At 44.6% G+C, this 22,201-nt stretch overlaps 2 protein-coding genes across 3 annotated transcripts in view; both read left to right on the top strand.

The window, feature by feature from the left end:
- Nucleotides 1-1,750: 1,750 nt before the first annotated feature.
- LOC115116535 (beta-crystallin B1-like) lies at nt 1,751-5,981 on the top strand. 2 transcript variants are annotated; one of them, XM_029645025.2, is made up of 6 exons: nt 1,751-1,878; nt 2,946-3,019; nt 3,215-3,333; nt 4,713-4,845; nt 4,983-5,125; nt 5,249-5,981. In XM_029645025.2, exons 1-6 carry the CDS (start codon nt 1,782-1,784, stop codon nt 5,415-5,417), a joined length of 735 nt encoding a protein of 244 aa, XP_029500885.2. In that variant the 5' UTR covers nt 1,751-1,781; the 3' UTR covers nt 5,418-5,981. The 2 variants fall into 2 exon arrangements, with proteins under 2 accessions (XP_029500885.2, XP_029500887.1); XM_029645027.2 differs by having other exon boundaries at nt 1,844-1,931.
- Nucleotides 5,982-12,598: 6,617 nt separating this feature from the next.
- LOC115137773 (protein unc-119 homolog A-like) overlaps nt 12,599-22,201 on the top strand; it is a 51,674-nt gene continuing 42,071 nt past the window's right edge. The window contains exon 1 of the mRNA XM_065024492.1: nt 12,599-13,087. Within this exon, the coding sequence (XP_064880564.1) occupies nt 12,799-13,087 (289 nt within the window). The 5' untranslated portion in view covers nt 12,599-12,798. The remainder of the gene's footprint in view (nt 13,088-22,201) is intronic.

A 22,201-nucleotide genomic window follows, 5' to 3' on the forward strand; every position in this document is an offset into this window, starting at 1 on the left:
AGGCCATCAGACTGTTAAACAGCCATCACTAGCACAGAGAGGCTGCTGCCTACATACAGACTTGAAATCATTGGCCACTTTAGTATACGAAACACTAGTCGCTTTAATAATGTATATATACTGTATTCTATACTATCTACTGCATCTTAGCCTATGCCGCTCTGACATCCATATATATATTCTTATTCCATAAATTACTTAGATTTGTGTGTATTAGGTATTTGTTGTGGAATTGTTAGATATTGCTGCACTGTTGGAACTAGAAGCACAAGCATTTCGCTACTCTTGCAATAACATCTGCTACCATATGTGACCAATACAATTTGATTTTGATTTGAAATGGGTAATGGACATCCACAAATGAATAGATACCATACGAAACATTAACATATCATACATACTAAATGGAGTGTCTCGGATTTACGTACAAAATCATACGAAATGCTTTGAGACCAGGTTGCATACCAAGACCATTGCCACATAAGGCACGATCTCACCTACTTTTATAGTAAGCCTTGAGGTGGTACCACCCAACACATCTGGAAGGGAGTGTATTTCATACCGAACCCCTCCCTTTTGATGACATAGAGGCACAATCACGAGTTCAATGGTCGAGTTGAACCGCATGGACTTCATCTCAATCCTCCGCATCTGCGGTGGAAGGCGGCCGAGTTACATCGGTGTTTGTCAGACCACGTGACATCCCGAAAATCTCTCTTCTCACGAAAATGTTCGTAGCATCTGAACCGTTTAGGCTACAAACTAATATGACTCCATACGTGTCACGGGAATCATCGGAATGTAACCCATACAAATGAATGGAATTATGGAGATGGTTAAATATAAATATTATTATTATTTTATTTTTTCCTGCGCTTTCTTATGTCTCCTAGATATAGGACAGACACTTCAAATCCTTGTTATGTTTTGGACTGTCTTTGTTGCCATTTATGAAGGTGTTATTCAATGCATTTCTATGGGCTATAGTAGTAAATCTTTTTTTTCTACCTAAGTGTCCTACATTTCAAAATCAAATAGCTAAATGAGCCATGATTTGATCATCTTAAAACATTCCATATGTTAGTTTAGTAGAACCCCCCCCCCCCCCCCCCAACAGCTTAGACTTGTAGAGTATATTAGGCACCATTATCAATAAGCTCTATTTCTATCCTAATCCACTTGATCCCCCCCCCCCCTTATATTTGATATGATGTACTATATAATGTGACACTGTACCAAACAACATGCTTTACAAACCTGCTTTCTTCACCCAACTGTACCTGATGATTTCCACTTAGGCCAGGCAGAGAATATCTAGCTATGTCATGTTCTGACTGTTTCACTGTAAACCATTCTTGTATTGTAAAATGACATGGGTGCCAAGTCCTTTTGCTGTGTTCCTCTCACTATACTAGATGTTGGCAGTCTGACAGACACTACTGTCCATTGAGGTGTCCCATGCTATAGCAACAAAACAAAACCTAGCAAACACCAAACTGTGTGTGTGCATACCTGCCTCCCTGCGTGCCAGTTCCAACTGAACAGTAGCCGGCGCGCCTATTCGCACTACACACAATAGGTCAGCACATTGCTTGCTCTGCTAGAGAGAGCGAAACAGCGAGAGATCCACCACACAGCGCAGGACAACAAAGCCAGCAGCCGACTCAGCATGGTTTAGTGGAGATCAGCATATATGACCCCTGACCCCCCCCCCCAAAGAAAACCATGCTCATCCAATGACGAGGTGGGATCCCGGCCCACTAGGCGGCATGGGGATGTAAATGTATATATATCCCTACTCTGGGGGCTTGATTCCAACTCTTAGGCTTATCTTTCTGGACGTCCGTTCCTCCCTTGTACCTGACAACCAGCCGCTTGGTGAGATTCACACTCAGGGAAGGGGTTGTGAGCGAGAGAGATGGGGGGCAAAGGTGTGGTCTCTTCGTCCCATAACCTAAATCAAGGACTGTCAAATTGAAGCTTTTGACTTCAATTAACTCTGGGATGTTATTTTGTCTTATATCAAGAGAGTGATGTTTTGCATTACTTTGACATTCTGTCTGTTACGTGGTTTATTTAATGGGAAATGGCGGTGAGAGAGATGAGCCCATGTTTAACTGTGATCTTCTCTCAGCTCAGTAATACTACATGACAGGCCTACCTGCATCTGGCAGATGAAAGTGTGCTCAGTGTCACTAAATGTAGTAATTGTAAGAAAAATATGTTTGAGCATGTTGTTTAAAAAATCTTTGGAGATTTTATTTTTTCACAGAGGAATTGCTCTTTATGGAATATTTAGTGGGGGTAAATTGCACAGGCAAGTCTCTTAGAACAGGCTTCAACATCAAAAGGTGTGTTTTGGGGTAGAGTTAATGAGAGAGGAAAAAGCCTAAAAACCAGTCTAGATTAAGACCTTGAGTGACTAGATACAAGTAGATTATGTTCTCATTAATAGTTTGGGTGAATAAGTGGGTTTTGATATGGAATTTTGCCAAAAGACTAATATTGAAATCTGTTTATAGTCATTGAGTTGAACATGAACTACTGTTGGTCTTTTTTTCTCTTTTGTATCTGAAACCGGTGGGAAACATTTCTTTGATCTATTTAGCGGAACAGATATGACTCTTGGGGGGCTAGGGGCCTGTTGAATAGATACACAGCTGGGGCATGGGCTGCAGGTAGCTTAGTGGTTAAGGGTGTTGGGCCATTAACTAAAAGGTCGCTGGTTTGAATCTCTGAGCCAACGAGGTGAAAAAATCTGTTGATGTTCCCTTGAGCAAAGCACTTAACCCTAGTTGCCCTGGATAAGAATGTCTGCTAAATGACTAAAATGAGTGTCACAATATGAAGGTCAAAGGAAGCTGTTTTTCCAAGAGGCTAGGCTTTAACCTCTCTCCCTCTTTATTTCTCTCCCTCCCTCTCACTCTCTTCCTGTTTGGCCACAGATTCAACCATGTCCCACTCCGGAGCCCAGGGCAGCATTGGGAGCCACCCAGCCATGGGACTGCGTGCCCACAAAGTAGGTCAACACACACTTTTTTAACAAACTACTTATCAGAACTAATCATCTTTAGCGAAGATACAGCATTTCCAGTTGTTTTAAATGCCCAAGACCGCCATCTTGATCAAAGATCTCCATATCAAATCATTAACAGTATTATATTATAGCTTATTACGGTAAATTACCATAATGTGGTATTCACTATCTTTACAGATGTACCTGTTTGAGTTTGAGAACTTCCAGGGTCGTATGATGGAGTGCATCACTGAGTGCCGTAACCTGTGTGAGAAGGGCTTTGAGAGGATCGGCTCCATCAGGGTGGAGTGTGGACCGTACGTCATATCTAACTTCATCTGTTTACATAGAAGATTAAAAAAAACATTCATAGGGATTCATAATATTCGAGCCATTAGAATGAAGTTGTCAGCTGGAGAGTGTCCAGAAGAATGCTTGCAGAATAATTCTGAGCGGGTCGTACACCAGCTACTGGGAAGCCCTCAAAACCCTCGGAATCATGTCCTTCGACAGGAGACGGGAGCAGATCTGCCTGACATTTGCTAAATCCCCACAGAACTCCCAGTTTGCAGACTGGCTCCCCCCTACCAGACCTTAGATTACTGGACAGGCAACGCGCAACAGCCACAAACTGAACACTCCCATAACACACACAGGCCGCTATCAGAACTCTCCCATTCCATACTTCACTAAACTGATCAATGCACACACCATATAGCCCAGGGGCCTTAGAAATGCCTCTGAACTCTGAAGATGCCTTTTCTAAAGCTGCCACCCCAAACCTTGTTCTCATAGTATTGTTGATTTGTATATATTACATATTTTTTTACATTTTATTATATTAAGTGTTTTGATAGTACAATCCTAAACTATTTGATAATTATGTGATTGATGTTATGATTGTAAATTGGTTTACAATTCAGTCTATGACTGAGAGAAACCAATAAAGCCTACTAATACTAACGTTATCTTAGCCCAATGAGACACCAGATACATAGTTCATTTACAACATGCAATTTCCAATGATACATGACTTTTGCGATGAACATGTGACATCTAACATGGTGTCACCTAGGAAACTTCTAATCACTTAGCTGTACCTAGCCTCAAGGCTTCTGATCACTTAGCTGTACCTAGCCTCAAGGCTTCTAATCACTTAGCTGTACCTAGCCTCAAGGCTTCTAATCACTTAGCTGTACCTAGCCTCAAGGCTTCTGATCACTTAGCTGTACCTAGCCTCAAGGCTTCTGATCACTTAGCTGTACCTAGCCTCAAGGCTTCTGATCACTTAGCTGTACCTAGCCTCAAGGCTTCTGATCACTTAGCTGTACCTAGCCTCAAGGCTTCTAATCACTTAGCTGTACCTAGCCTCAAGGCTTCTAATCACTTAGCTGTACCTAGCCTCAAGGCTTCTAATCACTTAGCTGTACCTAGCCTCAAGGCTTCTAATCACTTAGCTGTACCTAGCCTCAAGGCTTCTGATCACTTAGCTGTACCTAGCCTCAAGGCTTCTGATCACTTAGCTGTACCTAGCCTCAAGGCTTCTAATCACTTAGCTGTACCTAGCCTCAAGGCTTCTAATCACTTAGCTGTACCTAGCCTCAAGGCTTCTGATTATGGTGAAAAGAGAGTTGTGTTAATTCAGTATAAGTGTGTTATAGTTGTGCTGTAACACTTATATAATGTCCCCATACAGCTGGGTGGGCTATGAGCAGCAGAACCTGAGTGGAGAAATGTTCATGCTGGAGAAGGGAGAGTACCCCCGCTGGGATACCTGGAGCAACAGCTACAGGTGTGACCGCTTCATGTCCGTCAGGCCTGTTCGCATGGTTAGTCTGTCCATCCATCCATCCACTACATGGATACTCTAGTCTAAGTGGCTTCCCCTCCTCGTCTGAGGGATGTGGGTGAATAGGTGGTAAACTCTATTGCTGATATCCCTCCCTCTGTTCTTCTATGCCTACAGGACACCCAGGACCACAAGATCTGCCTGTTTGAGTGTAATAACTTTGAGGGCCGTAAGATGGAGGTGTGTGATGAGGATATCCCCAGTCTGTGGTCCTACGGCTTCCAGGACCGTGTGGCCAGCATCCAGGTCACTGGTGGAACGTGAGTTGGCATATTAACTTATCAATCAATCAATCAATCCATCCATCTACACATCCATTTGATTTAAGATGTTAACTTCCATTTCTCTCTCTCATTATCTCCGTCTGTTTCTCTGGATGACAGTTGGGTTGGCTACCAGTACCCCGGTTACCGTGGCTACCAGTACGTGTTCGAGTGCGGTGTCTTCAAGCACTGGAACGAGTGGGGCGCCCACCATCCCCAGATCCAGTCCATCCGTAGAGTGAGGGACATGCAGACACATCGCAGAGGCTGCTTTGAGTGGACCATCTAGATGGGGCCAGGCAGGCGACGGGTCATGGGCCAGCAGGACAGAGGGGAAGGGGCCTGGCTTGCCCTGGAGCTAACCATCCCTGGGTCTGGAGCTCCATCTTGGAACGCCACACAGCCAACATAAGCTAACAGCGTACATCACTGGCTCCACCTCAATCACTTTTACAAGTAGTAACATTCAGGGTGTGTGTACTGTGATGCACAATCCTTGAATGAAGACAGTGCCACCTATTGGGTAAAGGTTGCTACTGCAGTTCACCTGCAGCTGACTTCCACAATGCCTGAATATAATAATACTGGTGAAAGTGATAGCTGTACTCTCTGTTCCAAGACCTGATGGAATTATAGCATGAGAAGATTTATGATATTTATGATTGGGATTTTAATTGGAGAAAGGGAATTAGTTAACAAAGATTTTAACAAGTTATATAACTTCATTAGTTTGTGTTCACTAGTTTGTTTCCATATCTGCAAACCCAATTTATTTTATACATCTTAGTTGCTTATGTGTTTCTTAGCTATATACCTAATGATGCCGAATAAGCCTGTTCATTACAATGCTCTACCCTCCTGCGATCTGTGAATCATTTTAGAGAGCAGAGATACGACATACTGCTCTCACTCCAGTCTCTAAGCTACGGTGGACAGCTGCCAGCTCTCTGTGCTCTGTCCATGCCCTGCAGTGAGCTCAATCATCCACGGGAGGCACTGTTTCCCCATGTACTCTCCCCCAAAGCCACCTTCTAGTTTAGGGATTGCACCTCAACCATCATTTCCCCAATGACATTCTACCTTCAAGGCTTCAAAGCTATGTCCATGACCCACTCAATCTATGGCAGGGAAGCTATGTCCATGACCCACTCAGTCTATGGCAGGGAAGCTATGCCCATGACACACTCAGTCTAGGGCAGGGAAGCTATGCCCATGACACACTCAGTCTATGGCAGGGAAGCTATGTCCATGACACACTCAGTCTAGGGCAGGGAAGCTATGCCCATGACACACTCAGTCTAGGGCAGGGAAGCTATGCCCATGACACACTCAGTCTATGGCAGGGAAGCTATGCCCATGACCCACTCAGTCTAGGGCAGGGAAGCTATGCCCATGACACACTCAGTCTAGGGCAGTGAGGCTGTCTGAAGGAGGAAGTGAGCTAGGGGGCATGATTGGGAGACAGGCTGCTGTAGGCTACCTGGTAGTGTTTTTCTAGACATGCTGACCTTTTGGGAGACCCCTCCCCCCTCTTAATGATGGGGTTGCTGAGGAATATTGTTATATACACTATATCTTTCTCAGGGATGCTGGCATCTGGAAATCAACTTTCCAATAAAATAAAAAAATGAATGAAGATTCCTAACCTCAGTGCTGGAAATGCAATCAGTGGCTCATGTCAGGTTACTTGTTTGACTTTTTGTTCTCTTGTGTGTTGTATGATTATCTGTGGTGTTTGTCCCACGTTTTCATATCAGTTATGCTGAACATTCAAAACATTATTCTACATAATATAGATATCCTCACAAAGACGATCCTGCATCAACATCAACAGTGACAAATTGTAACCATGTCATGTTCATGCAATCCAACAAATAGTCCACTGTCGGGGACTCACTTGGGCTGATGTCAGAGTGATTTTTATTACATTTACATTTAAGTCATTTAGCAGACGCTCTTATCCAGAGCGACTTACAAATTGGTGCATTCACCTTATGACATCCAGTGGAGCAGCCACTTACAATAGTGCATCTAAATCTTTTAAGGGGGGTGAGAAGGATTACTTTATCCTATCCTAGGTATTCCTTAAAGAGGTGGGGTTTCAGGTGTCTCCGGAAGGTGGTGATTGACTCCGCTGTCCTGGCGTCGTGAGGGAGTTTGTTCCACCATTGGGGGGCCAGAGCAGCGAACAGTTTTGACTGGGCTGAGCGGGAACTGTACTTCCTCAGTGGTAGGGAGGCGAGCAGGCCAGAGGTGGATGAACGCAGTGCCCTTGTTTGGGTGTAGGGCCTGATCAGAGCCTGGAGGTACTGAGGTGCCGTTCCCCTCACAGCTCCGTAGGCAAGCACCATGGTCTTGTAGCGGATGCGAGCTTCAACTGGAAGCCAGTGGAGAGAGCGGAGGAGCGGGGTGACGTGAGAGAACTTGGGAAGGTTGAACACCAGACGGGCTGCGGCGTTCTGGATGAGTTGTAGGGGTTTAATGGCACAGGCAGGGAGCCCAGCCAACAGCGAGTTGCAGTAATCCAGACGGGAGATGACAAGTGCCTGGATTAGGATCTGCACCGCTTCCTGTGTGAGGCAGGGTCGTACTCTGCGGATGTTGTAGAGCATGAACCTACAGGAACGGGCCACCGCCTTGATGTTAGTTGAGAACGACAGGGTGTTATCCAGGATCACGCCAAGGTTCTTAGCGCTCTGGGAGGAGGACACAGTGGAGTTGTCAACCGTGATGGCGAGATCATGGAACGGGCAGTCCTTCCCCGGGAGGAAGAGCAGCTCCGTCTTGCCGAGGTTCAGCTTGAGGTGGTGATCCGTCATCCACACTGATATGTCTGCCAGACATGCAGAGATGCGATTCGCCACCTGGTCATCAGAAGGGGGAAAGGAGAAGATTAATTGTGTGTCGTCTGCATAGCAATGATAGGAGAGACCATGTGAGGTTATGACAGAGCCAAGTGACTTGGTGTATAGCGAGAATAGGAGAGGGCCTAGAACAGAGCCCTGGGGACACCAGTGGTGAGAGCACGTGGTGAGGAGACGGATTCTCGCCACGCCACCTGGTAGGAGCGACCTGTCAGGTAGGACGCAATCCAAGCGTGGGCCGCGCCGGAGATGCCCAACTCGGAGAGGGTGGAGAGGAGGATCTGATGGTTCACAGTATCGAAGGCAGCCGATAGGTCTAGAAGGATGAGAGCAGAGGAGAGAGAGTTAGCTTTAGCAGTGCGGAGCGCCTCCGTGATACAGAGAAGAGCAGTCTCAGTTGAATGACTAGTCTTGAAACCTGACTGATTTGGATCAAGAAGGTCATTCTGAGAGAGATAGCGGGAGAGCTGGCCAAGGACGGCACGTTCAAGGGTTTTGGAGAGAAAAGAAAGAAGGGATACTGGTCTGTAGTTGTTGACATCGGAGGGATCGAGTGTAGGTGTTTTCAGAAGGGGTGCAACTCTCGCTCTCTTGAAGACGGAAGGGACATAGCCAGCGGTCAGGGATGAGTTGATGAGCGAGGTGAGGTAAGGGAGAAGGTCTCCGGAAATGGTCTGGAGAAGAGAGGAGGGGATAGGGTCAAGCGGGCAGGTTGTTGGGCGGCGGCCGTCACAAGACGCGAGATTTCATCTGGAGAGAGAGGGGAGAAAGAGGTCAGAGCACAGGGTAGGGCAGTGTGAGCAGAACCAGCGGTGTCGTTTGACTTAGCAAACGAGGATCGGATGTCGTCGACCTTATTTTCAAAATGGTTGACGAAGTCATCTGCAGAGAGGGAGGAGGGGGGGGGAGGAGGATTCAGGAGGGAGGAGAAGGTGGCAAAGAGCTTCCTAGGGTTAGAGGCAGATGCTTGGAATTTAGAGTGGTAGAAAGTGGCTTTAGCAGCAGCGACAGAAGAGGAAAATGTAGAGAGGAGGGAGTGAAGGGGGCATATTGATTTATTTTATACATTGTAGAATAATAGTGAAGACATCAAAACTATGGAATAACACATATGGAATCATGTAGTAACCAAAAAGTGTTAAACAAATATATCATATATTTTACATTCTTCAAAGTAGCCACCGTTTGCCTTGATGACAGCTTTGCCAGTGGTGGAAACAGTATCCAACTGTCATACTTGAGTAAAAGTCACCAAGTAAAATTATACTTGAGTAAAAGTCTAAAAGTATTTGGTTTTAAATATACGTAAGTATCAAAAGTAAAAGTATAAATAATTTCAAATTCCTCATATTAATCAGACCAGATGGCACCATTTTCTTGTTTTTTATTTATTTACGGAAAGCCAGGGGCACACTCCAACAGCATTTACAAACAAAGAATTTGTGTTTAGTGAGTCCGCCAGATCAGAGGCAGTAGGGATGACCAGGGATGTTCGGTTGACGTGAATTTGACTATTTCCCCTGTCCTGCTAAGCATTCAAAATGTATCAAGTACTTTTGGGTGTCAAGGAAAATGTATGGAGTAAAAAATGCAATATTTTCTTAAGGAATGTAGTGAAGTAGAAGTAAAAGTAGTCAAAAATATAAATAGTAAAGTAAAGTACAGATAACCCAAAAAATGACTTAAGTAGTACTTTAAAGTATTGTTACTTAAGTACTTTACACCACTGAGGTTTGCACACTCTTGGCATTCTCTCATCCAACTTCAAAAGGAATGATTTTCCAACAGTCTTGAAGAAGTTCCCACATATGCTGAGCACTTGTAGGCTGCTTTTCTTTCACGATGCGGTCTAACTCATCCCAAACCATCTCAATTGGGTTGAGGTCGGGTGATTGTGGAGGCCAGGTCATCTGATGTACTGCTCCATCACTCTCCTTGGTCAAATACCCCTTACACAGCCTGGAGGTGTGTTTTGGGCCATTGTCCTGTTGAAAAACAAATGATAGTCCCACTAAGCGCAAACCAGATGGGATTGTTAAACAGCCATCACTAACATTGAGTGGCTGCTGCCAACATACTGACTCATCTCTAGCCACTTTAATAATGAAAAATGTATGTAATAAATATATCACCAGCCACTTTAAACAATGCCGCTTTATATGTTTTCATACCCTACATTACTCATCTCATATGTATATACTGTACTCTAAACCATCAACTGCATCTTGCCTATGCCGTTCGGCCATCGCTCATTCATATATTTTTAAGTACATATTCTTATTAATTCCTTTACACTTGTGTGTATAAGGTAGTTGTTGTGAAATTGTTAGGTTAGATTATTTGTTAGATATTACTGTATGGTCGGAACTAGAAGTACAAGCATTTCGCTACACTCGCATTGACATCTGCTAACCATGTGTATGTGACAAATACAATTTGATTTGATTTGATTGCGTATCGCTACAGAATGCTGTCGTAACCATGCTGGTTAAGTGTTCCTTGAATTCTAAATAATCACAGACAGTGCCACCAGCAAAGCACCCCCACACCATCACACCTCCTCCTCCATGCTTCACGGTAGGAACCACACATGCAGATATCATCCGTTCACCTACTCTGCGTCTCACAAAGACACGGCAGTTGGAACCAAAAATCTCAAATTTGGACTCATCAGACCAAAGGACAGATTTCCACCGGTCTAATGCCCATTGCTCATCTCTTGTTATTGGTGTCCTTTAGTAGTAGTTTCTTTGCAGCAATTAGACCATGAAGGCCTTTCACGCAGTCTCCTCTGAACAGTTGATGTTGAGATGTGTCTGTTTCTTGAACTCTGTGAAACATTTATTTGGGCTGCAATTTGAGGTGCAGTTAACTCTAACTTATTTTCGGCAGCAGAGGTAACTCTGGCTCTTCCTTTCCTGTGGCGGTCCTCATGAGAGCCAGTTTCATCATAGCGCTTGATGGTTTTTGCGACTGTACTTGAAGAAACGTTTAAAGTTCTTGAAATTTTCCGGATTGACTGACCATCATGTCTTAAAGTAATGATGGACTATCATTTCTCTTTGCTTATTTGAGCTGTTCTTGCCATAATATGGACTTGTTTTTTTAACCAAATAGGGCTATCTTCTGTATACCCCCCCTACCCCCTACCTTGTCACAACACAACTGATTGGCTCAAACACATTAAGAAGGAAAGAAACTCCACAATTGAACTTTTAACAAGGCACACTGGTTAATTGAAATGCATTCCAGGTGACAACCTCAGGAAGCTGGTTGAGAGAATGCCAAGAGTGTGCAAAGCTGTCATCAAGGCAAACGGTTGTGTCACGACTTCCACCGAAGTTGGTCCCTCTCCTTGTTCGGGCGGTGTTCAGCGGTCGAAGTCGCCGACCTTCTAGCCATCGCTGATCCTCTTTTCTTTTTCCTTTGGTTTTGTCTTGTATCACACCTGGTTTCAATCCCAGTCATTACATGTTGTGTATTTAACCTTCTGTTCCCCCTCATTGTCCTTGTCGGTGATTGTTTGTTTGTAAGCATTGTGCAAGTTATGTTCTGGTGTGCGACGGGTTTTGTACCCACTTGTTTTATTCGGTATATTTTGTTTTTTTAGCACTTATTAAACTGCTCCGTTTATACCAAGTTCGATCTCCTGCGCCTAACTTCCCTGCCACCAGCACGCACCCTTACAGGTTGCTAAAATAGTAAAAAATCTTGAATGAGTAGGTGTGTCCAAACTTTTGACTGGTACTGTATAATATAACCAACTTTGAAAGCATCAGCTGCAACTATTGTTTAAAAATCGCCCATATTTTGCCATTGACATTAGAATGTTGGACGTTTAGTCACATAATTCCATGTAATGTGGCAGCTCCGTTTTTGGATTGTAACTTTGGTGATAGCGGCACAGGGTAGAACAGGGTTTAAAAAAAGATGTGTAGCTATAGGGCCATCACATAATTCACTAGCCCCACAGAAGCTCTTTTCCAATATGGCTACCAAACAACTCAATGTGGTTTTATCAGAAAATTCCGCAGGACCATAATTGTAATTTGCCCTGAAATATCTTAAAATGTGCATAGTGATGTAGAATACACAACCACGTCTGCCAGTTGTGCCAGATACAGTATATAAGGATGTTAAATTATTCACAGAATTTTGGTAAGAATGTGTCCAAAAAGCTGTCTGATTCGCTGATTTCTGTAGATATGATCAATAATTGCAATAATCTGCAAACATGTAAATTGCATATGTACACGTGAATAGTCATGGACGTGAGCTGAAGGGACAACTGCTTCACATGACCTACACTGGCCAAGTGGCCATTTTTACAGTTTCTGGGAATCATGTAATGATCATGTCATAAATTGAAGAGAAGTTACAGTAACAATTGAATGAGTCATAGGCTGTTCAATGCGGGAGCGCATGTCCATGCGCTAGTTGGCCACCGCAGAGATGCATGTAGGGTGAAAGGACTCCGTTTATGTGAGAATATCCTGCTATCATTTGAGTTTATATGTATTTTCATTAACGGTTTATGATGCTTTCGTATGAGCGCAGACGGCCCACCGCATCCTTCCTTCCTCTCTCTACGTTCTGAAGTCTGTAAACCCCCACCACCACCACACGCGCGCTCCAAGAGCAAGGGCTATTCAGCCGCGGCACACAAGCAGTCACGGACAGACGGATTTAAAGAACTTAAGGATTTAAATTACATACCGAGTGAGAGAGCCGTTGAGCCTTGGGTGAGGGAGGGAGAGAGACTGATTTGTATCTTCACCAGATCGGGAGGGGGAGGAGGCACGGAGAATGAGCTATTCTTGTACCACAGAGGCTGTGTGTAACAGCCAGGACGCACCTAACGCCAGTGCGAAGAAAGCGGCTACTAATAATACGAACCGTGGCAGCGGAGATCTCGACAGCAGCAGCAGAAGCCCTAGTTCACGCCAGTCGCACCCCAAACCGCTCGTGGCCATGAGAGTGAAGAAAGGCTGCAACTCGACAGATGCTGAGGTCCCGGTTACATCGGAAGACGAGTTGCTAAGAAACCCCGTAATATCGCCTGAGGATGTACTTGGGTTACAGAAGATCACTGAAAGTAAGTAGGCTACTAATTGGTCTGAAGGGTAGCTTCATGGCTACCTGAACCGTTCTGGCCACAGCGCACCTGCTGTTGCTCGGATGCCTGATGCCTGGCATGAAGCATCCGGTCCACAGCAACAACGTTACATTTTTAACGTGCAGCCAGCCATCCATCTATTCATCCATCCGCGTAGTAGCATATTAGTTGCCCTCGTGCCAGGTTTTCATTTTTCAAGGGTATCCTGCCAGTGCATTGGATAGCGACATAGAGGAACATTAAGCTAAAGTAGTATATTTGTGCGTGTGGAAATACAGGTTATATAGGCTAGCGAAATGTATACTTGAATGTTTCTGTGTGGGCAATCTCGGCATATTAGATAATGATGTAAGACAGGGGAGTAGGCTATCAGCCTCTAGCTCAGACAGGTTTAGTAGACCGGAACATAGGTATGCACACAACCTTGTGTGTGTGTGTGTGAGAGAGAGAGAGAGAGAGAGAGAGAGAGAGAGAGAGAGAGAGAGAGAGAAGGAGCTAGAAAGAGGGATAAAGACAGAGAAGGTTGGAGCAAGCGAGAGAGAGTGTGTGTAAATAGTCTTTTTGAACCCGACAGGCAGGGATTCATGTGATTGTTCTTTCTAATGCCCGCTGTTGTCCACGTTGATGAAAAAAAGTCAATCAGACTTCTCTTAAATCCTTTCCCCAACCTGAAGAAGGTGTTTCCTCTTAGGTAACAGGTGGTCAGTGCTCTGTGCCTGCCAACTGAGACTGAGACAGTCAGAGCCTATTTAAAGATCTGTATTAGATTGTTACATGACACAACAACACAACCACAGTCACTTGGGACACAGGTAAGGCTTTTTGTTGTTGCTGTTGTATAAAGCACATCCACTCTCTGTTCCTTCTGCATTCACACTAGGTTACTGGTGATTGGTCAGCTGTAAAAGTCATTTTACGGGGTCATCTTTATGTCAACTACCTGAGTGCATCCTGGTTCTATCAAGTGGCTTTGTCCTGGTCTGAAAGAGACTGCTTCTCAGGTTAAAATGAATTTCACCAGCCTCACAAAGTATACAGACTGGTGGCTGTTGTATTGCCTGCATCAATTCACCTTTCACATCAGTAGCGGATAGACAGTACAATAGAGCGAAGGCCAGGCATACTACGATACTATTCTGTAGACACTGTAGGATAACGGCCTTCTAGGCCACTTTAGAGACTTGGGATGCATCCATATTGTACTTGACACGCTAGTTCCATTTTATATCACAAACCAATGCCCTGTGGTTGTGGGTTAGCTAGATGGTAATAAGGCCTTTAACCTAAGCCTCCATGTACGATGAGTCATTTCAATATACTGAACATGCAGACTTGTGTCTGAACAATTTGGTTGTTATGCGGAGAGTCTCTGCTTTAAGCAAAGGGCATTTCTCATCATCCGGAGCAGTGCTCATCCCAAAAGGCGCACTAGCCCGCAAACATCATCCCTTTTATCCATGTTCCTGTCCGATAGTGTTAGCTGTTTGGTTCTGTAACCCCCAGAGGAAGAGCAGAAGAGCAGCATCGGGCTGCAGTGGTGAGATAATACAGTGATGATGGCTGCATAGTGGTAATCTCTGCTCTCCACTGACATGTCATCTGGATTATGTCAGAAAGGAAGGGAATGTGGCACTTCTATGACCTGATTGACTCTAGTTAATTAATGCTTCAGGGTCAAGCAGGATGCAACAAAACACTGAATGAACAACACATCTGGAAATGTGTTTACAGGGCATATCATTTCTGATTCGAAGCCAAGTTTAGCTGATACTATATGTGTTACATTTTCTGTGTTCACTGTTTTGGTCTCTAGCCCACATAGTTGCAGTTTAGGATACATTCAGGAAACCATAGATCAAATGGCATTAATGGCATTTCTCTGACAAATGCTTTATGATAGCCACCTGCTATGGCCTAATAATGATTTGATTCATGGTCATTGTATAGAATATCGTTGTCACCCCTCCTGTAGGAGATGCAGTCGTATTGAATTTGGCCCTATGGTTGCCTTCCTCCCTTTGAATCAGCACAGTACATACTGTATTAATTAACCAGAGAATCTTCATTGTTCAGTCAATACATATGCTACATGTATGCAGAGACTGTACAGAGATCCATTTTGTCCATTTTCTGCTCAGCGGAGGAGAAATAACCAGTGAAAGACTGAAGGAGAAAATTGCAAGGCTTGCTGTGTAAATGACTTTCATGGCAGTACTTTGGGAGGTAACTGCGTCCATTTTGGGGAGGCAGGGAGACACAGTGGCTCAGCGCTGATAAGGGAGGGACACACTGTTTCTCTGAGACAGGCATGATGAGGAAAATAAATGTCATCTAACCAGTAGAGAGAGAGTGTTTTGTGAAATGAGAAATGGTTTCTTATCAGTGTATGTATGCTGCATGGGGGGCTTATGCTATAAGGAAAGGAAAGGGAGAAGGATATCAAATACAGTAGTCACTGCAGGAATTTATTCAGCTTGCAGCATGCCATGTATTTAATAGTATGTAAGATGTGCAGAGTTTCATTCCAAAACGCTATATATGCATTTTCATAAATGTTGGTAAATTAGCTTTTATTCTTTATTGAAATTATGAAAGAGATTGGTGTGTTCTTTCACTATCTAATCATGGCATGGGGTTGTTCACTATCTAATCATGGCATGGGGTTGTTCACAATCTAATCATGGCATAGGGGTTGTTCACAATCTAATCATGGCATGGGGTTGTTCACTATTTAATCATGGCATGGGGTTGTTCACTATCTAATCATGGCATGGGGTTGTTCACTATTTAATCATGGCATGGGGTTGTTCACTATTTAATCATGGCATGGGGTTGTTCACTATTTAATCATGGCATAGGGGTTGTTCACTATTTAATCATGGCATGGGGTTGTTCACTATTTAATCATGGCATGGGGTTGTTCACAATCTAATCATGGCATGGGGTTGTTCACTATCTAATCATGGGGTTGTTCACTATTTAATCATGGCATGGGGTTGTTCACTATCTAATCATGGGGTTGTTCACTATCTAATCATGGCATGGGGTTGTTCACTATCTAATCATGGGGTTGTTCACTATCTAATCATGGGGTTGTTCACTATCTAATCATGGGGATGTTCACTATCTAATCATGGCATGGAGTTGTTCACTATCTAATCATGAGGTTGTTCACTATCTAATCATGGGGTTGTTCACTATCTAATCATGGGGATGTTCACTATCTAATCATGGCATGGAGTTGTTCACTATCTAATCATGGGGTTGTTCACTATCTAATCATGGGGTTGTTCACTATCTAATCATGGGGTTGTTCACTCTCTAATCATGGAGTTGTTCACTATCTAATCATGGGGTTGTTCACTATCTAATCATGGGGTTGTTCACTCTATAATCATGGAGTTGTTCACTATCTAATCATGGGGTTGTTCACTATCTAATCATGGGGTTGTTCACTCTCTAATCATGGGGTTGTTCACTATCTAATCATGGGGTTGTTCACTATCTAATCATGGGGTTGTTCACTATCTAATCATGGGGTTGTTCACTATCTAATCATGGGGTTATTCAATGGCAGACATGTATTTATTTAAAATCTATCACTTGATGGGTTCATTTCAGGGAGACAAATAATCATGTTGTTTAGCAAAATTCTATATACCTGCCTCAGTCTCAGAGAAAGATGTCGTACTGCTAGGTTTTACATAGTCAAATCTAATAAATAACTACATCTGTCATAAACACATGTACAAATGATACATGTGTGGCATCAATATTATTATTTGTATATATATAATTCAATACAGTAATATGAGATTTTTGTGTAAAACATTTGCATTTGACATTTGAGTCGTTTAGCAGACAATCTTCTCAGAGTGACAGTAAGTGCATTGATCTTAAGATAGCTAGGTGAGACAACCACATATCACAGTCCAATACAGGACACGGACATTCCATTCCAGCTAAACAACTGGTATATAGAGAACACATTTTCATATACATGTACATCTAAAATCTATTCATCAAAAATCTAAATATTACTGTGTGTATAACAGTAATATGTTATACACACACACACACACACACACACATAAGCAATCATTTCTGATGAAAAAACACATGAAAAAATTGGTAGATGTAGTGTTTTGGAAACTCTTCATGTACAGTATATTACTGTTATGAGATACGATGCAAATGCATCACAATACAATCTGTTTCCAAAGGAAACTGAAGAAACATTTTATCTTTGGCACATGCTCACATCTATTAGATAAACCGCGGGCCATTTGACATTTGATGTGACTAGTTCACACAACATTGGCTGTCATCTTATTACTCAAATGTAGTCAGATGGCCCGCTTTGTTGTGATAGTATTAGTCATAATGGCTTCAGATTGTTCACCAGGGAGAATCCTTTCTCAGGGATAGCTCATTCCACTCTAGTCAGCCAACACTGACCCAACAGGCTTTTGGCTCTCAGGAAGTGTCTCGCCACACAAGCAATTGCTTGAATATAGGCCACCACTCTTGGAAAACCATCCTAGGTAGCCAAAGCCAACAATTCATCAACAGGCTCCTGGCAGAATACTGGACTGCTCTGTATGTGTGGGGTGAAGTGGGGAACCAACCTGTATACTGGCAGGTCTCAGTCTCACCACATCAGATACATGTATATAGGCCACTTCAATCAGTTGTCCTTAGGTAACATAATGAGATCCTAAAAGTAGAACTATAGCTTTTTTTTCTCACACTTATTGACTTCTTACTGTAGTTGTCGAGCCACATCAAAAAGTAACAGTACTATACTTAAGTAATAAGGCCCGAGGAGGTGTGTTGCGACATGCCCTTAGCCGTGGTATATTGGCCATATATCACAAACATCCGAGGCGCCTTATTGCTATTATAAACTGGTTACCAACATAATTAGAGCAGTAAAATTAAACCACCCGGTTTATAATGTATATTAGCTATTCCTAGTCACCTCCAATTGTTGTCCAGTCCTCCTCACTCATTGTGTGTTTATTTGTCTGCAGTGTAATTGTCTTTTCTTCAAATGAGTGTATGAAAGACATTACTGTAAGTATATTAATGTAAGTATATTAGCTCTCCACTAATGAAACTCTTATTCAGTGAGTCCAACCCACTTCACGTCCAGCTCCTATACAGTCTCTCGATGTCTCCGTCATCATAGAGAGATTGAATTAAAGCTAGGGAAACCCTGCATCACTGTCTGTCTGATAAACAACAACCTTTCCCTCTAACTGTATATTCCCATGACTGTATTTACAGTCTCTGGACTTGACTGTCACCACAATGGCTGGAGTTTTAAAAGCAAATTGATGTGTGTGGCCGGCCTAATTTAAATCTACTCTTTGCATCTGTCACAAGGTAAGTTACTGTTCTATGGGGGTCATTCATCTGATGTCGATGGGCAGGACAGTCCTCTCTTCTATTCTCTTCTCCCGTCCTGTCCTCTCCTGTCCTGTCCTCTCCCGTCCTGTCCTCTCCCGTCCTGTCCTCTCCCGTCCTGTCCTCTCCCGTCCTGTCCTCTCCCGTCCTGTCCTCTCCCGTCCTGTCCTCCCCCGTCCTGTCCTCTCCCGTGCTGTCCTCTCCCGTCCCGTCCTCTCCCGTCCCGTCCTCTCCCATCCTCTCCTCTCCCGTCCTGTCCTCTCCCGTCCCGTCGTCTCCCGTTCTGTCCTCTCCCATCCTCTCCCGTCCCATCCTCTCCTCTCCCATCCTCTCCTCTCCCGTCCTGTCCTCTCCCGTCCTCTCCTCTCCCGTCCTGTCCTCTCCCGTCCTGTCCTCTCCCATCCTCTCCTCTCCCGTCCTGTCCTCTCCCGTCCCGTCCTCTCCCGTCCCGTCCTCTCCCGTCCCGTCCTCTCCCGTCCCGTCCTCTCCCGTCCTGTCCTCTCCCGTCCTGTCCTTTCCCGTCCTGTCCTCTCCCGTCCTGTCCTCTCCCGTCCTGTCCTCTCCCGTCCTGTCCTTTCCCGTCCTGTCCTCTCCCGTCCCATCCTCTCCCGTCCCGTCCTCTCCCATCCTCTCCCGTCCTGTCCTCTCCCGTCCCGTCCTCTCCGGTCCTGTCCTCTCCCATCCTCTCCCGTCCTGTCCTCTCCCGTCCTGTCCTTTCCCGTCCTGTCCTCTCCCGTCCCGTCCTCTCCCGTCCCGTCCTCTCCCATCCTCTCCCGTCCTGTCCTCTCCCGTCCCGTCCTCTCCGGTCCTGTCCTCTCCCATCCTCTCCCGTCCTGTCCTCTCCCGTCCTGTCCTCTCCCGTCCTGTCCTCCCCCGTCCTGTCCTCTCCCGTCCTGTCCTCTCCCGTCCTGTCCTCTCCCATCCTCTCCTCTCCCGTCCTGTCCTCTCCCGTCCCGTCCTCTCCCGTCCCGTCCTCTCCCGTCCTGTCCTCTCCCGTCCTGTCCTTTCCCATCCTGTCCTCTCCCGTCCTGTCCTCTCCCGTCCCGTCCTCTCCCGTCCTGTCCTCTCCCGTCCCGTCCTCTCCGGTCCTGTCCTCTCCCATCCTCTCCCGTCCTGTCCTCTCCCGTCCTGTCCTCTCCCGTCCTGTCCTGCCCCGTCCTGTCCTCTCCCGTCCTGTCCTCTCCTGTCTTGTCCTGTGCTCTTCTGTCTTCTCCTCTAATTTTTGCATGTGGATAGATGTCTTGTGGTGGGGATATTGTTCCTCACTTGGGTCAAAGCAACTCAACTCTAAATCTGATTAAACAAGTGTAATCTTTAGTATAACAAAACAGTTGTGATAGCCTGTATATTTGAATGTTAACAATTAACGCAAGTCAGATAGGCCTAAGTAATACAACATGTATGATCTATTGAGTGGCACATTGGGGTATTGAGAATGTATCATTGCTTGTTGAAAGCAGCAAGCCATTGACTCATTTTCATCTGATGAGGATTGAGTCAGTCAGTATGGCCTGTTTCTCTGTGTGTGTGTGTGTGCGTGCGTGTGTGTGTGCGTGTGTGTGTGTGTGTGCCAGCCGACCACAGAGTCTGTGCACCAGTAGAAAGAAAGAAGAAGGAGCCACTCACTCAACACACTGTTGGTGGAGGAGGAAATGACTTCTTCGGTCAGGGTCACAAAAACCCTCCACCCTATGGCTGTACCCGGCCCACCATGACATTTCCATGTGGCCCTCAACATTATGTATTACATAAGCAAAACCTTCCACAATATGCTATTGTATCATTTGCATAATGAAAAATACGAAAATATTATTACGCTTTTATTGTGGGACAGACCATTGTTACACCAGTCTTAGGATATGTGTTACTATTGTATGATGCAGGTCTGAAAAAAGGTTCACGTGATATTTGAATGTATCTGTGCCTAAAGTTCTGGGGTAGGGGAATCTGTTTCCAGACAGACCGGTGAACTCAGTATGCCACGTAGTGGAAAGAGACCCTGGAGGAATATATGAGCTTAGTCATACCGCCACGAGTGTGAGTGTGTTAAAGTGTGTGTGTGTGTGCATGCGTGCGTGCGTGTGTGTGTGTGTGTGTGTGTGTGTGTGCGTGCGTGCGTGCGTGCGCGTGTGTGTGTGTGTGCCTGCGTGCGTGCGTGCGTGTGTGTGTGTGTTCACCCTCTGAATGGGATGATGTGATGAACTGAGCCGATTCGCGTTCAAGCTAAAACAGCCCTACGGTACAATAACAATACTTCTTACCAAGCCGTATTCATTTCAGTTGCCTCCATTCTTTGTGACGTTTGGCACAGAATCCTATCAACATAGAGCAGAGTTTAAAATGGCCGCCGGCCTTTTCTCTCTCAACTGGTAGCAGTGTGACCCTGGGGGCCAGTGAAGTACTGTAGTGGTAGATGGTAGATATCAGAGGAAAGCTGTCAGAGAGATGTGCAACTGCAGTGTAACTGAAGCTTCCTGGGCTTTGTTTATTTTTCCTATGGCCCTAAAACATGGCTCCAACTAGGCCTACATGGACAAGCTGCAAAGTCAAACTTGGCTATAACATTATACTTTTTTTGCCCTACAATATGCTTATTTTAAGGTTAAGGGTCAGAGCTTTTCCTTTGATCCTCCACCTCCTAGTATGTGTCTATACTTGTTCCTGTTTGGCTGAAGCAGTGTAGTAACCTGTAGCAGCTTATATTGTGGCTTCTACTGTTCCGCCTCTGTGATAAAAATAGATTTGCTTCTCAAAGTTCTAAAGCAGATGAATAAAAGGATTGTGACCAGTAAACAAAACACCATAGGAAGGTTTGTTTAAATCTAAACTAAATGATAGACATTTTCTATCACTTAGTAGGTCTATCTGGTTTGTGTTTAAAAAAGGCCTCGTTTTATAGTCAATGATTTACCGTCACATATTGTTGTTATAGGCTACTGTAGACACGCAGTTGGTCCACTTCCTCCATTTTGTTGAAGTGGGAAACAGTTAACTAGCTGTCTGTTGCAGATGCACCTCTACAGGGTTAATGCAGTTAACCCTTTCTGGACAGCAGCACCCCCTGCTGATCATCAAATCCCCAAGCCAGTGTGCTGCTGACAGTAGCTTTCTACCTGGCTGTATGTGCAGTAAATGTGAGTGAGAGGGCTTCTCCAGACAGTTACCACAGCCACCTGCATTACAAAGCAAGAGGCCTGCATCATGATAAAGGAGCAGTACACTATGTTAACATGTAGACCTAACTCACACTAACATTAGATAATATGGTGGTATTAGTCTCGTAAATGTGACAGACCTGTAAATGGAGCATTAATTGCTGTGCTGTTGTATTGCATAACTGGCAATGATATTTAATATGTCAGTGGCAGGAAAGGGAAGTGGATATGAAGTGTGTGTGTGTGTGTGTGTGTGTGTGTGTGTGTGTGTGTGTGTGTGTGTGTGTGTGTGTGTGTGTGTGTGTGTGTGTGTGTGTGTGTGTGTGTGTGTGTGTGTGTGTGTGTGTGTGAAATAGTGAAGTGTAGGTGTGTTTATGTGTGTGTTGGGGTCAGACCGGGAGGGTTCCATCTCTATTACTGTAAGTCAGCAGAGTAAAGCTTGAACAGGAAGTGAGGATATTTGTGCGTCCCAAATTACACCCTATTCTGTATCAAGTGCAATAGTTTTTTTCAAAAGTTGTGCACTAGA

The sequence above is a fragment of the Oncorhynchus nerka genome, linkage group LG11 (assembly GCF_034236695.1).
Source record: "Oncorhynchus nerka isolate Pitt River linkage group LG11, Oner_Uvic_2.0, whole genome shotgun sequence".
In the NCBI taxonomy this organism is placed as follows: domain Eukaryota; kingdom Metazoa; phylum Chordata; class Actinopteri; order Salmoniformes; family Salmonidae; genus Oncorhynchus; species Oncorhynchus nerka.